Genomic DNA, 18,279 nt, shown 5'->3' with positions numbered 1-18,279 from the left:
CCCTGAGATCTCCACAATATTTATTATGTCTGATGGTTGATTTTCATATTGTGATTATTTTCTAAAATATTTCCTCTAAAGTTCTCTAAAATTTCCTCTACATTTTGCTTTGAAATGTATTTCATTTTAACTAAATGCATAATATTCTCATAATATCTTTGTGATTTCATCTTGGAGCCATGACTATTGGGAAGTATGCTTTTTAATTTCCCAATATTTAAGAATATTAGGATCATCATTCTATTCACATCAAATTTAATTCCAGTGTTACCAAAGGTCATACTTCATAAAATCTGAGTTTTCAAAATTTAATGGAAGCATCTCTCATTTAGCATTCAGTCTAGATTCGTGAATGCTCAAGATGCATTAAGAGTATGCATTCTACAGTGTATAGTGTTCTAAATGCCAAATTAGGTCAAAGTGGACCTAATTTGGCATTTAGATGGAATATAAATATAAATTTAAATTGAATATAATTATATTTTTTCTATATTTACTAATTTGTGGTTCTATTAATAAAGGAAGGGTTTTTAAATCCCCCAAAATAAATGCGGATGTGACTATAACACTTTTTCTGTCAGAGCTTGCTTTCTGTATAGGACAGCCTATTAAGTAGACATACATTCATGGATTTAATGTTCATTGAGGAATTTATCATATTTTAGTGTTATTAAATATCATTTCCTCTGGAAATCTCCTTTGTATGAAAATTTACATTGTTTCATGTGAATACTTTCATCCCAATTTTAATGCTTATATTTCTTATTATACATATGTGCTTGTATGTGTGTGTGTATGTATGTATATGTATATATATATTGTGTGTGTTTATGCATATTCCGGATGCTTTTCCATTCACATTATCTGTGTTTTTAAATTTAAAATATATCCTTTTAGACAGCATTTGTATAATATTTTTTAAAAGACAGCTAGCTATATCTTTGTCCCTTAATTGAAGTCTTTTATCCACTTATATTTAATGTAAAAACTAATATGAGTGAATTTAAATCTACCTGTCTATTTATTTCCTATGTGTTTCATCTTTCTCTTCACATTTTTCATCCTTTCCTTATTTTGTGTTAATAAAATTTTTTAGTATTTCATTTTATGTCATCTATTAGCCTTTTTGTAAAAATACATCTATTTTCTGGAGGCTCAGGCCAGCCTCAGCAATTTAGTGAGTCCCTAAGCAACTCAATGATATACTACCTCAAAATTAAAAAAAAATTTAAAAAGCTGGGGATATAGCTCAGTGGCAAAGTATTCCTGGGTTCAATTGCCAGTACCAAAAAAAGAAAACAAAAACAAAACAAAACAACCACCAAAAAAGCAAACAAATCAAAATATCTATTTTATTTTATATTATTTAGTGGTTGTTTAAATAATACAATAAGCATCTTCAACATACCAAACTCTCATTATTATAAAGTTCTTCATATAATATAGAATAACTTGTAGAGACTCTGGATTTTGGTAACTTATTGTAAAGAGTTGATTTTTGTTGTAACCAGCAATTTAATTGTTAACTGATCACCTTGAACTTGCAGACATTTAGCTTTCACTTTATTAGGGAATTATGATTTGTAGTTTGGTCCTTAGTCTTAGAGAAAATCCCTTGGTCCTAGAAAATATTCTTTGCTCTTAAGGTATGGTCTTTTGGAGTTTAATGGCCAGTTAACAGCTTTTGGCAAACTCCTTAGATTGAATAGTAAGCAAATTATGTATTCTTTGTTGTTGTTGTTGTTTGTTTGCAATGGTCAACAGCTTAAATTTCCAAACAAATATTCAGCCTTCCAGTTGTCACTTTTTCCTATGCTTGCTAAAGTTTCTTTCACATTTCCGTAGTTCATAGATCACCCAAGGATTTGAATGAAGGAGGTTTATAAACAGATGTTCTGGCTTCACCTTCTCTGGTCCTTAGTTTCTTGGGATTTTCTCTGTAAATTTCCAGATGCTCTGAAACAACCCAGACTCTTCTGACACCTAAAGCAATAGGCCTGAAGGTTTCTGTTTGAGTATTAGCTATTCTGCATGTGGAAAGACTGGACCATTCCCTTAAGAGAAGTCACATTAATGACTGTACCACTCAGTTGCATTCCCATTCTTTCCAGAATTAAACCCCCTTCAATTTCTGTCTGCTTTCAGTTGCTCTCCAATACCCTAAAAGTTGATTTTTATATATTATCTGGAGCTCATGATTGTCACCTATGGGAAAGCAATTCAAATTAAACTGATATGTCATTTCTAGAAGTGAAACTGGGAAAATGATAATTTTTTAAATATTAAGATTCCCTGATGAAATTAGCTGGAAGATTCAGAGCCTGATAGACCATAGCAAGTTATATGATCTAGAGATTCAGTCTCTATTTGGGGGATAATTAATTTGTTTTTTTAAAAGAACAATTTCATCATCAGTTTTTTTTTTTTATTCTTACGTTGAGTTAAATGATGTTACTTCAGGGAAAAGTTTATTACAGTTTTTTTTTTCTTGCATTAATATGAAGTTGACATTATAATATCAGAGAGTATAAAGGATTCCAGATTTGGGATACTTTGTTTTACATTTGGTTTTACATGCTCTTTACTTAATTTCTCACACGTATTTCAAGAGTCTTTAACTTAGGTTCAATAAAAAGAGATTCATTTAAACTGTGAGGCACTAAAAGTATACACTTATTATTATTTATTGTGGCTTATTTCTTTTAATTTGACAGATAACATTGTACATTTTTATCATGGGCAACATGATATTTTGCATTTTGTGGAATGGTTAAATCTACCGAATTAACAAATGTATAACCTTACATAATATATTCCTCAGCTATTTGTTGCTGTGACTAAAATATCTGACAAGAATAACATAGAGAAGGAAAAGTTTACTTGGGGCAGATGGTTTCAGATGTTCATTCCATGGACAGCTATTCTATTGTTCTGGGCCTGAGATGAGGCAGAAGGTAATGTTAGAAAAACATTGTGGAGGAAAGCTGTTCAGTGCATAGCAGCCAGGAAGCAGAAAAAAATGATAAGCCAAAGATAATATAAACTCTAAAGGCACACCTTCAGTGACCTACCTTCTCTTCATACCCTACCTGCTTACAGTTACCAAATAGTACAGTAGTTCTTTCAAACTATTAATCCATCAGATAGATTAATCCACTGATTAGGTTACAACTCTCACACTCTTATATCACTTCTGAACATTCCTGCCTTGTCTCACACATGAGTTTTCAGTGATCGCCTCATATCCGAATCATACTATGTGGTTATCATTTTGGAGGTGAAAGTACATAAAATCCGCCCTATATTTTTCAAGAATACAACATATCCTCATTGAGAATAGTCACCTTGTTATACAATAGATCTTTTGAAATTTATTTCTTCTAACTACAATCATATATCTTCTGACTAATCTTTCCTCATAACCTTATTCCTTTAAACTTCCCCCCAAAAGCCTTTAGTATCTACAATTATGTTACTACTTCTACAGAATCTACATAGGAATAAAGTCATGTGGTATTTATCTTTCTGTGCCTGGTTTATTTGACTTAACATAATGATCTCTAGTTTTGTTCATTCATGTTGTCATGAATATTAAGATTTCAACCTTTCTTTGTGGCCAAAGAGTATTCCATTGTGTATCTGTATTACATTGTCTTTGTCTTTGTCCCTTAAATTGTTGGTGAACACTTAGGTTGCTTCAGTATTTGAACTATTATTGTAAATAATGCTGCAATGAACTCAGTAGTGCAGGTATCTCTTTGACATGTGGATTCATTTCCTTTGGATATAGACCCATTGGTGGAATTGCTGGATTACATGGTAGCTCTATATTAATTTCTTGAGGAGTTTCTATACTGTTTTTTTCAATGGCTATAGTAAACATTCCCACAATAGTATATGAGGGTTTCCTTTCTCTACATTCTCACCTACACTTATTTTTGTCTTTTTGATAATAACCATTCTAATTGAGGTAAGGTGCCATCTCATTTTGGTTTGATTTCTATGTTCCTGATGACTTATGACATTGAGCATTTTTTCATATGCTTTTTGATCATTTGTATACCTTCTTTTGAGAAAAGTCTATTCATATCTTTTGCCCTTTACTTATTGGGCTGTTTTTTAGTAGTTACATAATTGTTTGAATTCCTTATATAATTGGGATATTAAACCCTTCTCAGATATGTAGTTTTCAAATATAATCCCTTATTCTGTGAGTTTTCTTTTCATTCTGTTGATTTTTTCCTTTGCTGTGCAAAATCTTTATTTTGATGTAATCATCTTTGTCTATTTTTGCTTTTGTTGCAATCCTTTGAAGTCTTATCCAAAACAAAAACAAAAACAAAATCAAACAATAATAACAACAAAAACATTTGTTTAACCCAATGTCATAATGCATTCACCCTATATTTTTCCTAATAATTTAGTAGTTTAAGCTCTTATATTAAGTCCAGTTTGAGCTGTTTTTTATAATAAAAGATAAGGGTTTCATTTCATTCTATTTAGTGTCTGTCCAATTTCCCAGCTCCATTTATTAAAGAGATTATCCTTTTATGTATTCTTTCTTTTTAAATGAACCCCCCAGTATGTATTCCTGCTAGAAAACAGTTGGCTGAAAATTAATGGATTTATTCCTGGGCTCTCTATTCTGTTCCATAGGTCTGTGTGTCTGTTTTTTATGCCAGTGTCATGCTGTTTTCATTACTAATGCTTTCTAGTATATTTTTAAGTCAGGGTGATGCCTCCAGGACTGATTCGTGGTTTGGCTATTGTTGTTTTGTCAAGATTTTTTTTTTTTTTTTGCTGTTCATATTCTTTAATGATTCCACACAAACTTTAAGATATTTTTCTACTTCTGTGAAGAATATCATTGGCATTTTAAAAGAGATTGCATTGAATCTTTAGTTTACTTTGGGTGGAATGGTCATTTTAACAAAATTAACTCTCCCAGTCTAGTAACATGATGTAGCTTTCCATTTATTTGGGTCTCTTTCAATTTCTAAACAACATCCTCCTGAATAATTGTTGCATCAAAAAAGAAAAGGAAAATTTAAAACTTATTGATATAAATGATAATAAAAACACAAGACTTTGAAACCTATGGGATACAATAGAAGTAGTTCTAAAAGTGAAAGTTATAGCAATAATGCCTACATCAAGAAAGAAAAAATTCTTCAAATAAACAGCTTAATGTTGCTCCTTCAGGAATTAGGAAAATAAGAAGTCTAAGCAGAGGAATCCAGTGCTACTGTTCCTGATAATCGAATGTGGGTGATGTGAATGTGTCTCACATGGCAGCAGATTAAAAGTTTCTACTTCAAAATCATATGCCCTCTCCTTAGTGTCCCACAATTCCCAGGGCAGCCTTCAGTGACCTTTTCCTACCTGGATTCCTCTGTTTATTATCTATTGTCTCTTTTTTTCTGTGCTGTATCATCTAAGACAGAAAACAAGGGCCTTAAACCTCATCCCCTCCCTAATTTTATCAGAGAGTGTTATGTATTAGTGGAGGGGATGTTTATTTTGTTCTGAAATTAAAGTGTGCAAAATAAAAAAGTATTATATAAAAAAATGCAAACCAACCTCTAAAGTAGTAAGTAGAAAGAAATAAAGACCTCAGCAGAAATAAATGGAGATTGAAAAACATAAAATATCACAGAAACAAAGAGTTGTTTTTTTTCTGAAATGATAAACAAACTCAACAAAATACCTAGAATGAGACAAATGGACTCAAGTTAATAATCAGAGGGAAAAAGCAATGATATTGCAGATGATACCATAGAAATACAAAAGATCATAAGGGATTATTGTGAATAACTACAAGCCAAAAAAAATGGAAAAATCTAGATATAATGGATAAATTCCTGGACACACAGAGATAACCAAGATTAAGTTATAAATAAGTAGAAAAACTGAACAGACCAACAATGTGTAAGGAGGTTGAATCAGTAATAAAATTTCTCCCATTAAAGAAAAGTCCAGGATGATTTCACTGGTGAATTCTACCAAATACTTAAATAATCAATACCAGTTCTTCTCAAACTCTTTAAAAAAATTGAAGAGGAAAGATTTCTTTGAAACTCATTCTACAAAGATCATTAATGTCCCAATACTAAAACCAGACAAAGGCATAACAACAACAACAAGGAAAAAAAAAACTGCAGGTCAATTGTTTTTGATGAAATGCAAAAATTCTCAACAAAATACTAGCCAAATGATTCCAGCAGCATATTTTTAAAAAGCATTCACAATGATAAAGTGCAATCCAACTCAGGGATGCAAGGATGGTGTGATGTATGTAAATCAATAAATGTGATGTATCACATTAACAGAATGAGGAGGAAACCACATGATCATTTCAATACATGTAGAGAAGAAAGCATTTGACAAAACCCAACATTCCTTTAATATTAGAAGCTCTCAATAAATTAGGTATAGAAAGAATATACCTTAACACACACACACAAAAAAAACTGGTAAGTGGCAAGTCCATACCTAACACATCCAAGTTGGGGATTGTTGATGTTTTTCCTCTAAGGTCAGGAAAGACACAGAACACCACTTTCACCATTTCTTTTATTTTTCTTTTTTTTATTTGTGTACAGGTTGCAGAATCACATTGCTCATGCAGTCATGTATATACACACAGCAATAATAATGTCTATTTGATTCTGCTGTCCTTCCTTTCCCCCTTCCCCTCCCCTCCCCTCCCATCACTTCTCTCTACCCAATCTAATGTGACCCACTTCTTTTTTTCCCCTCACATCGTCATACATGTATTCTGTATAATGAAGAAGGTCTCCTTTCATCTTCCATGCAATTCCCCCTCTCCCTTCCTTTCCCTCTCACCTCTCTTCCCTATCTAGAGGTAATCTTCTTCTTATGCTCTTCCTCCCTACCCTATTTTGAGTCACCCCCCTTATATCAGAGAAGACATTCGGCATTTGTTTTCTTAGGATTGGCTAACTTCACTTGGCATAATCTGCTCTAATGCCATCCATTTCCCTGCAACAGAGAGCTAGAGGTCCTAGTTAGAGCAATTAGGCTCTAACCTAAGAAAGAGAAATAAAGGACATATAAACTGTAAAGGAGAAAGTTAAATTGTCCCTGTTTGCAGTCATCTTAATTTAAATATAGAAAATATAACTCTACAAAACAATCTGTTAGATATAATAAACAATTTAAGGGAAATTGCAGGATACACAGTCAACCTACAAACATCAGAAGCTTTTCTATACACTAATAGTGAACTATGCAAAAAATAAATCAAGAAATCCCAGCTACAATAAATAAAGAAATAAAATGCCTGGGGAAAAAAATTAATCAAGAAGATAAAAGGTATCTAAAGTAGAATCTTCACTCAATTGACTTTTATTCTTCTTTCTTCCCTGGGCTTATTTTACTCTATATTCAGGGGTTTTATGTTCAAATTAATGCTTGCAGGAATAGACAACATAAAAGCTGGTCAAGTTGGGGAAACATTATAAAATGTTAGAGGATGAAATGGACTGGAGTAGCATGTGTTATGCGAAGGGTCAACCTCATTGACCTTTGCCTTTAGTGTGCTATGAGCCATTGTTGTCTTATCTGCCCTTTCAGGAAAAACTAAAAATGCCATGGACTTGAGTGTGAAATTTTCTTCTTGTGGAATCATCCTTCAGGTCATAACAAACATGTCTGATTAGCATACAGAGACCCTGTCTCTTTATTAACCTATTTCTATCGTTGGTTCTTCTTCTGCTGGTGTCTTCTCCCTTGCTTGCTTAGAAGGCTCTTTTGCAGTCTGTTCAAATTCTATTTTGTTTTTCCTATGCCCAATTCAAATTTCATGTCCCCACAAAGGTGCTAAGAGTTCCCTGGTCTTCATTTCTCTTTTTTCCCTTTCTTTGAAATCTATGGTTGTAGTAGTCAAGAAAACATTTTATCACTCAATGCTATCATCTGTGTACCTTGGAAGTTGTGCTTCAGTTCCCAACATATTTTCTTTGTTTCTAAGTTTTCATACTTGCTTATTAATTTATACTTGATATTAGTCACAAGGATTTATATTAAAGTGTGAGGAATGGTGAAAATATAGGAAGCTTATTGATTTGAAGACTGTGAGTAGATCTCACCTAAACCCTTTAGCTGAATTTCTTTTGGCCAATTAGAAAGTTACTGGCCAGCTCCCATGAATCTAATCTTTCTATTTGTTTCTCTTTCCATCAGAATTGATTCAGGACAAGATAATTTTTCATTCACTATCAAGGTATAAATTTGTTCTGTTTCTTCCTCAGGTTTTCTCTTTTTAGTATAGGTGAGTGAATCTTTAGATTCAAAGATAAAAAATAAAATATCTTTCCCTTGACATTAGGAGTACCTGATGGCCTCATCCATATACTTAATTTGGTAATGGAGAAGTTACTAACTGGTCTAACTCTGTTGTTTCCAAAATTTTGATTTTGTCTATTTCCCTTAATGAGCCTTGCAAACAAAAAGGCATTGTAGTTATGAAACAACTGCATGTGTCCTCTTATCTGAACCACCTATCCTCTCACAGATTCTTAAGATGAACTAAATTTCATGAAGAAAACTGTAGGATTGCTATATTCTGTGCTAGTATGTGTTTACTTTTAGAACATAGTCATTATACCACATGATGGCATCCTAAATCAATTTCTATAAATGTAACATTAAAGCAAAACATAAGGGCTTACAGATATGAAAACAGTGATCTTCTAATCTAGAACTCTAGATGAATAATAACATTATTTATGAGCTTCAATTCATTAAAATTATTTATAACTTCTTTCTCAGAGCCTAATCTGAAAGTTATAGTTAAGTAGTTTTTTAATGAAACAAAACTATATTCACAACCATTTTAAATTGTTAAAGAGCTTAGATATTATGCAAATAAATTTAACATACCTAATTTTATTGCATATAAAGGAAAAACTTCCTGAAATAAACTACAAAATAAAACTATCAAAATAGTTCTAAAAGTTTTAGCAAAATGTCTAATTCTCCAAAAATAATTTATGAGTAGAATTATTTGTTGTAATTTTATGATTTGAATGTAATTTTCATATAAAATCACAAACTCAAATTTATAAGTAATGATATATAATTTTAAAAATAATGCAAAAAGATAACTCCCTTTTATGTCTGAAATGCTTATTTGAAGTTCTATTATTTCTTTGTGTTTATTATAACTCAGTGGTTCTTTAATAGCAAGGGAAACATACATTTGTTCTTTTTTTACTTAACAAATATTTAATTTCTCCAATTAATATTTAATAATAGAATCATCACTTTCTAAAAGACCAGATCACTTCCATTTGTGTTCTAATAAATATAAAGGTTATAAATGTGACATTAAGTTAATGACATTCATTTTGTTTATTCTCATAGTATATCTGAAATATGTTTTTGTTTCCTGAGTCAAATAAATTATTTTACTTAATGTAATATTGCATTTATTGCTATAGTGGATATACTAATATATATATTCTTGCCTCGCCTATGTTTTTGGATTGGAAAATCATAATTTTCATATCCATAAAGCATAATATTTTTATTTTAACATTTCCTTACTACAAAATAGGACCTTTGGGCTAAATATAATGCTTTATTTAATCAACATGTACATTTTCATTTTATTCTTTCTACCAAGTAAGATAGTTTCTGAAACATGATTATTTTGGAATGTATCTGTGGTTATTATACATTATTACACGTTGGAATTACCTTGGAGAATTTTTATAAATCCTAATGTCAAGGCCTAGTCAAATTAAATCAGATGCTCTAGAAGTGGAATCTAGACATCATTATTTTTTAAAATGCACTATGCATCCAAGTTTGGGAAAACTGGAATAAGTGAAAGGAAAATATTGACATATGAATAATGTAGGCCTGACTTTTTGAAAAAATTATTATTATTATTACTATCACTGTTTTTGTTATTATTTGTGATGGGCTCTAACTATGTTACCCAGGCTGTTTTTAAATTCATAGGCTAGAGCCATCTTCCTGCATATATCTTTCAAGTAGCTGGGACTACAGACATGTACCAGCACACCAAGTTTAAATTACTATTTTAACTGTACAAATTTATGGGTCACCAGATGATAGTTTGATACATATACACAGTGTATAATGATCAAATAAGGGAAGTTAACATTTTCATTTCCTTAGATAATTTTTTAAAAATTTTATTAACATGTAATAACTGTACATATTTATGTATTATAATGTAATATCTCAATACATGCATATCATATTTGTAGGTCAAGTCATAGTAATGTATCTATCTCTTTATCATCGCTTTGTCTTTGCAGGATTTGAGCTCTCTCTTGTACTTATTATCTATAAGGTATATAATAGGTTATTGTGAACTACACCCCCCCACACACACACTTTTCTGAAGAACCCTAGAAGTTATTACTTCTTTCTAAATGTGCTTGGGTATGCATTAACTAACTTCCAATTCTCCTGATTTACCCTACCTTTCCCAGCCTTTTGGAGTCACAATTATACATTTCAATGCAATTTTTAACATCTTTGGGTGAGATAGAATATGTGAAATTTATCAATCTGTACATGACTTAAAAGTCTGCCAGTTCCATTTTGCTCTAAATAACAGGATATCATTCTTTTTATCAATGGATAAGATTTCAGTGTGTGTGTGTGTGGGGGGGTGTAGTTCACAATAACCTATTATATACCTTATAGATAATAAGTACAAGAGAGAGCTCAAATCCTGCAAAGACAAAGCGATGATAAAGAGATAGNGGGGGGGGGGGGTATGTATGCACACATTTTCTTTATCGATTTGTCGTTGAGCACCTAAGTTGATTCCATATCTTAACCATTGTGAATAGTGCAGGAACAAACGTGGGCACGTAAGTTACTCTTCAATATGTTTATGTCATTTTCTTTGGATATATATCCAGAAATTGGAGAGTTGGATCATATGGCAGATTTATTTTTAGTTTCTTAAGAAGCCTTCTTAATCTTGTCTATAGTAGCTGTACCAACTCATACCTACCAACAGCATACGAGAGTTTCCTTTTCTACACTTCATATTAGTTTTTGACCTTTTGATAAGAGTAGATAATAGTCATTCTAAACTGGGGTTAGATGATTTCTCATTGTGGTTTTGACTTGATTTCTGGGCAGCTGAAATTGGGAATACTTCATACAATGTTTGGCTGTTTGCATTTCTTTTTCTGAGAAGTGTCTATTAATATCCTTTGCCCATTTTTAATTGGATTTTGTCTTTTGTTATTGAGGTTTTTTTAAAGTTCATACATTTTGGATATTAATTCTTCATCATATGAGAGTTTTCAAACTTTTATTTCACTCTGTAAGTTGTCTCTTTAATGTATTAATTGCTTCATTTGCTATACACAAGCTTCTTAGTTGGATGTAATCTCATTTTTGTTTTCTATGATTTGGGGTGTGTGTGTGTGTGTGTGCGCGCTTATATCAATGTCTTGAAGTGTTCCCCACCCCTATTTTCTTCCACGAGTTTTAGAGTTCCAAATATTACATTCAGGTCTTTGATCTACTTTACTTGAGTTGACTTTTATACATAGTGAGAGATAAGGGTCAAGTTTCAGTTTTTTGCTTTTGAATATCAGGTCTTCCCAGCACCATTTATTGAAGAGGCTGTCCTTTGTTCACCATATGTTTTTAGAAATTTTGTCAAGAATATGATGCATGTAAATGCATGGTATTATTTCTGGGTACTCTGTGCTATTCTATCTGTCTGTGTATGTTTTTATGGCAATCCTATGCTGTTTTAATTTCTACAGCTTTGTAATATATTTTGAAGTCAGTGTGATACCTCCTTTTGTTCATGATTTGTGTTGCTACTTGGGGTCTTTTGTGCTTCCATATGAATGTTAAATTTGTTTTTTTCTGATTTTGTTAAGAAAAAAATGATATTTTTGATAAGTATTGTACTGAATCTGTGAATCTTTTTGGTAATGTGGACAAAACCTAGTTTAAACCACAGCCATCTCTAACTTCTTCCATGACCTTCTAAACTGCTTAATCTCTCAAAGATTCTATTTATTTCTATGTAATATTTGGTTTTTGAAAAATGTATGTATTTTTAACTAATAATAAATACTGAAAAAAGGAAGAACTATCCATAATCCTACTATATAACTTCAAACCAAAAATTACAATGTGTTCTTATCCACAATCTAACCCGTATGCTGTATTAATATTTAATCTGAATTTTATGTCTCTTTCTCTTGTTTTCATGTAAATATTTATAAAACATGTATATGAATGCTGTAATATTTAGTTTAGCTTGATTTTATGCTTTATTAAATATTTCTTACTATATGTAGTACTCAGGATTTGTTTTTCTTTTTTTTATTAGTTGTTCAAAACATTACAAAGCTCTTGACATATCATATTTCATACATTTGATTCAAGTGGGTTATGAACTCCCATTTTTACCCCATATACAGATTGCAGAATCACATCAGTTACACATCAATGTTTTTTCATACTGCCATACAAGTGTCTGTTGTATTTTGCTGCCTTTCCTATCCTCTACTATCCCCCCTCCCCTCCCTTCCCCTCCCATCTTCTCTCTCTACCCCATCTACTGTAATTCATTTCTCTTTCTTGTTTTTTTCCCTTTCCTCTCACCTCCTCTTATATGTAATTTTGTATAACAATGAGAGTCTCCTTCCATTTCCATGCAATTTCTCTTCTCTCTCCCATTCCCTCCCTCCTCTCATCCCTGTTTAATGGTAATCTGCTTCTCATGCTCTTCCTTCCTGCTCTCTTCTGAGTTGCCCTCCTTATATCAAAGAAGACATTTGGCATTTGTTTTTTAGGGATTGGCTAGCTTCACTTAGCATAATCTGCTCTAATGCTATCCATTTCCCTGCAAATGCCATGATTTTTGTCATTTTTTAGTGCTGAGTAATACTCCATTGTGTATAAATGCCACATTTTTTTAAGCCATTCATCTATTGAAGGGCATCTAGGTTGGTTCCACAGTCTAGCTATTGTGAATTGTGCTTCTATGAACATCGATGTAGCTGTATCCCTATAGTACACTCTTTTAAGGTCTTTGATTCTTCTTTTTAACTCTTGTGTTATAGATGTCCTATTAAGGAATTTGGAGCCCGACCCCACGAGATGTAGATTAGAGCCAACTTTTTCTTCTATCAGACGCAGAGTCTCTGGTTTGATATCAAGCTCCTTGATCTAATTTGAGTTAACTTTTGTGTATGGCGAGAGAAAGGGATCCAGATTCATTTTGTTGCATATGTATTTCCAGTTTTCCCAGCACCATTTGTTAAAGATGCTATCCTTTTTCCATTGCATGCTTTTAGCACCTCTGTCAAATATAAGGTAGTTGTAATTTTGTGGATTGGTCTCTGTGTTCTCTATTCTGTACTATTGGTCTATCTGCCTGTTTTGGTACCAGTACCATGCTGTTTTTGTTACTATTGCTCTGTAGTATAGTTTGAAGTCTGGTATCGCTATACCGCCTGTTTCACTCTTCCTGCTTAGAATTGCTTTTGCTATTCTGGGTCTTTTATTTTTCCAGATGAATTTCATGATTGCTTTATCTATTTCTACAAGAAATGCCATTGGGATTTTGATTGGCATTGCATTAAACCTATAGAAAACTTTTGGTAATATCGCCATTTTAGTGATGTTAGTTCTGCCGCCATGTTGGTCTGCCAGGAGTTTTCTCTGAAGAATGTATTTTCTTTTGTAAATATTCTCTTCCATTTAAGGGTGGCACCCAGACCTGGCTCAGCAAAACCAGCGAGTGACTTGGATATCCCCAGCAATGGAGGACATGGATTCCTTGCTTTTCACAACAAGGAAGGAATGCTCCAAAGACTCCTCTTGTGTTCTCTTCTTCCCTCTTGAGCCCCCAATGGCCACCACAGCTGCCCACAGCCATCCACTCAACTCCAGGATTTGTTTTCCTTTTTGTCCAATCATCAGTACATCTCAGAGATCTCTCTATATTGTCATATATAGTTATAGTAATTAAATTATTTTCATGGAACTATAACATTTCATTGTGTAGTATATTTTTCATTTTTCTGTCAATAGATGCTTATGATTTTTTTTAGCTTTTGTTATTGAATATGAAGCTATTATGAACATTTGTATTTGGACTCTGGTATACGTATGGTACCATTTTTTTGGAGTTACATTGGAATGGAATTTCTGGATCATATGAAATGTGAATATGTAGCATGTAAGATAATGTTGACCTCTATCCCCCCAAGTGGTATTGTTAATTCACTTTCTCCAGTGTTAAAAGACTTCACATTGTTCTGCTTTGTTACCAACAGTTATTACTGTCAGACTTTATTAATTTGTCAATTTAGTGGATAAACAAAGTAATTCACTTAGTGATTTTAATGGGTTTAATGACTTCCATGCATTTGCTTCACATTTGTGTATCTTCCTTAATGCCTCTTCATGTCAGTTGTCCATTTTTATTTTGACTTATTCATTCTATTAATGAATCATGGTTTGGCTCCACATCTGTTATGCTCTTTATGTTATGAGAAACATAATTTTCTAATTTTAATAAAGTTGTATTTATTACTTAGAATACTTATTCAAGTTTAAGCAGTCCTTCCTTGTGCCTATATCATAAAATATGCTCCTGTATTTTATTGCAAAAGTTTAAAAAGTATGTCTCTCATTTTTCTTTCATTAAAGGAGAAGAGGTTATGGCATGAGGTAGGGATATAGATTTTTTCTCACATAAAAATAGCCAATATGCACATCATATACTAAAAACTCTGTTGTGTTCACATTGCTTATCCATTTGTCAAAATACCAACATGCCATATTCAATAGCACATTAAAGAGATTATTTAGCATGATACAAGTGAATTAATCCCAAGGATGCAAGGATAGTTCAATGTATAAAAAACAATAAATGTGACACACTACATCAACAGAATGAAACGCACACCAAAAATATCATTATCTCAATAGATGAAGAATAGGCATTTGAATAAATTCAACATTTATTCATAATAAAAATCCTGAACAAATTAAGTATAGAAGGAACATACCTTAACATAATAGAAATCATATTTAAAAAGTCAACAACTAACATAATGAATGGAAAAAAAAAGATAAAAGTATTCTAAGATCTGGAACAAAACAGGAATACTCACTCTTACCAATTTTATTCAACATAGTACTGTTGAGCAATCACAGAGCAATCAGTGAAGTGAAAGAAGTAAAAGCTATCTGAATTAAGAAGTCAAATAGTCAGTGTTTGAAGATGACATGACCTTATATGTGGAAAAATCACAATAACTCCTCAAAAACAATATTGGAACTAATCAATTCAGCAATGTTGCAGGCTACAAATCATCATAGGAAAATCAGCAACAATATTGTATGCCAATAGTGATTTATCTGAAATTGAAATCAAGAAAACAATCCCATTTGTAATAGCTACAGAAGATACCTGGGATTATATGTAATTTTAAAAATGAAAGATTTATAGAACAAAAATCATAATATATTGATGAAATAAATGGAAAAGGACACAAAAAATGGAAAGGTATCTCAAGTTCAGGGATGGGAAGAGTCAAAATTATTAAAATGTCAGTTATACCCCAAAGCAATATACATATTCAATACAATCTCTATCAAAACATTTTCATTGAACTAGAAAAAATAATTCTAAAATTTATATGGAACCACAAGCAAAATCTCAAATAATCAAAGGCATTTTGAACAGAAGGAACAAAACATAAGGCATTACATTACTTTTATTCAAAATATTCTACAGAGCTATACTACCCAAACAGTGTGGTATTGGCACAAAAACAGACACATAAACAAGGGAACAAAATAGAGAGCTGAGCAGTAAGCCCACACATGTACACTCAACTGATTTTCAAAAAATTGTACCCAGAACTTGAATTGGAGAAAGGACAGCCTCTTTGATAAATGGTGCTTGGAAAATTGAATATCCACATGCAGGAGATCGAAAGTAGACCCCCATCTCTTGCCAGTTCCAAAAATAACTCGAAACGGATAAAAGACTTAAATGGAAGACCTGAAATTATGCAACTACTATAAGAAAAAATAAGATAAGTACTTCAGGACATTGGGATGGCAGATGCTCTCTGGAAAAGACTCCAAGAGCACAGGAAATGAAAATTGACAAATGGAATTAAATCAAACTTAAAGTTCTGCACAACAAAGGAAACAACAGAGTAAAGAGACAACTTACAAGATGTGTGAAAATATTTACAAGCTACATTTTACAGGGGGCAAATAAATGTCTGAAATATATAAGGGATTCCAAAATCTCAATAAAAATGTAAAAAAAAAAAGGGCAATTAGCCTCAACAGACATTTTCTAAAAAATACAACAGGTCATTGGTATATTAAAAAATGTTCAACACTGATAATGAAGGAAATGCAAATCAAAACTACAAGATGATCACCACACCCCAATAAGAATAGCTCCTATTTTAAAAAAAAGAAAAAGAAGAGGAAGGAAGGGAGAAAGAAAGGAGAGAAGAAAAGAGAGAAAAAAAGAAAACGAAGATAACAAGTGCTGGTGAAGATGTGGAGAAAAGGGAAGGCTTGCATACTCTTGGTGTGAATGTTAATTGAATTCTATTTAGTAATCAATTTTGGGAAATTAACACTTCTCTGGTGCTTAATTTTCATCTCTATGAACATAATTTAACTTGTCTTTTAATTATGAATCAAAAGAAATGTAAAATTGCCTTTATAAAGATTAGCTCATCTTTTTCTGTTTCTGTTTTGTGTTTTAATAAGTTTTCATTATGAAAAGTCTGAAACAGAAAAGTAAGTGTATAGTACACTTGACCCTCTTGATAATGACTTTGGCCATTATCAAGCATGATTAATCTTGTTTTATGTATACTACTGCCAATTGTTTGTCACCAACGCTGATTATTATCATGATTATCATTACTATTATTTTGTGGTACCAGGGCTTGAACTTAGGGGCACTCAACCACTGATCCACGTCCCCAGCCCTATTTTGTATTTTTTTAGAGACAGGGTCTCACCAAGTTGTTTGGCTCCTCACTGTTGCTGAAGCTGTTTGAATTCACAATCTTCCTGCCTCAGCCTCCTGAGTCACTGGGATTATAGGCATTTGCCACTGTGCCCAACCCCCAGATTATTTTAAACAAGTTTTTGATATAATTTTACTTGTAACCAATAAATGATGGTTTGAAGCAATTTCTGAGATATATTATATTTCCTAAAAGTTACAACTGTATAGAAGTGAGTACACTTTGGCATAATTATGTGACACAAGCCAATTTTTAAATATCTACCATTAATAATATCTCTGTAGTATGCTGTTTTCTTATAACTTGTTTTACTTGGGTCACTAGGTCACTAAATGTTTGGGTACCACCTTAAATTTTGAGTAGAAATAGTATTAATGTGCTGTTCCCAAATTTAAAGTTTGAACTTTTCACCATAAGAATGATGTTTGTTGCAAAATTTTAGTAGATATTATTCATTGAAGTACAAAAAAATTAAGTTACTTATTAAATTGTTTCATTCATCATCAATTCATATTTTTTATTAATTATATAATGTTAAGTTACACTAATATTCCTGGAGCAACTTCAAACTGGTAATAGTGTTTTATTTTTCTAAATATTCCCAAATTCAGTTTACTTACATTTTGTGAAGGTATTTTGCATCTATATGCATGTATGAGTTTGGCTTATAATTTTCCTTTCTGTTAATAATCTTACCTGCTTTTATAATCCAAAGCATTCTATATTTTATTCTCAAGGATTTTTCACAATATTGAAATATCCTGTCCTTTGAAAGTTTACTAAATATTATTGTGGACTTTCATTGGGTTGTTTTTGCTTAATGAGGATATTTTAAACTGCTCTCTCACTTTTTCTTAGTAATTTGTCCATTTTGTTTTGATTTTGAAACACATTTGTATCAAATGGTCAGAGTAATCTTTAATTATAATTTTATTTTATTTTTTTTTTTTTTTTTTGAATTTTTTTTATTGTTGGGTGTTCAAAACATTACAAATTTTCTTTGACATATCATATTCCACACTTTGATTCAAGTTGGGTTATGAACTCCCACCCTCACCCCATACACAGATAGCAGAATCACATCAGTTTCACATCCATTGATTTACAAATTTGCCATCCTAGTTGTCTGTTGTGCTCCGCTGCCTTTCCCATCCTCCACCCTCCCCCCTCCCATCAACACTCCACACACACACCACTCTCCACTCTCACCTCTCTC

The 18,279-nt window shown here is 32.1% G+C and overlaps 1 protein-coding gene across 2 annotated transcripts in view; it reads left to right on the top strand.

Annotated features, from left to right (window-relative positions):
• The window catches only part of Tmem232 (transmembrane protein 232), a 256,123-nt gene that overhangs the window by 177,660 nt on the left and 60,184 nt on the right, over window positions 1–18,279 (top strand). The window contains exon 15 of one of the 2 annotated variants that reach the window (XM_048811574.1): window positions 13,752–14,524. The exons of the other annotated variant lie outside the window; for it this stretch is intronic. Coding sequence (XP_048667531.1) covers window positions 13,752–13,890 — 139 coding nt within the window. The 3' untranslated portion in view covers window positions 13,891–14,524. Of the gene's footprint in view, window positions 1–13,751; window positions 14,525–18,279 lie in introns of those variants that run through there. 2 annotated transcript variants of the gene reach the window in all.

The sequence above is a fragment of the Marmota marmota genome, unplaced genomic scaffold (genome assembly GCF_001458135.2).
Source record: "Marmota marmota marmota unplaced genomic scaffold, marMar, whole genome shotgun sequence".
Lineage (NCBI taxonomy): Eukaryota > Metazoa > Chordata > Mammalia > Rodentia > Sciuridae > Marmota > Marmota marmota.
This window is presented reverse-complemented; position numbering and strand designations above follow the sequence as displayed.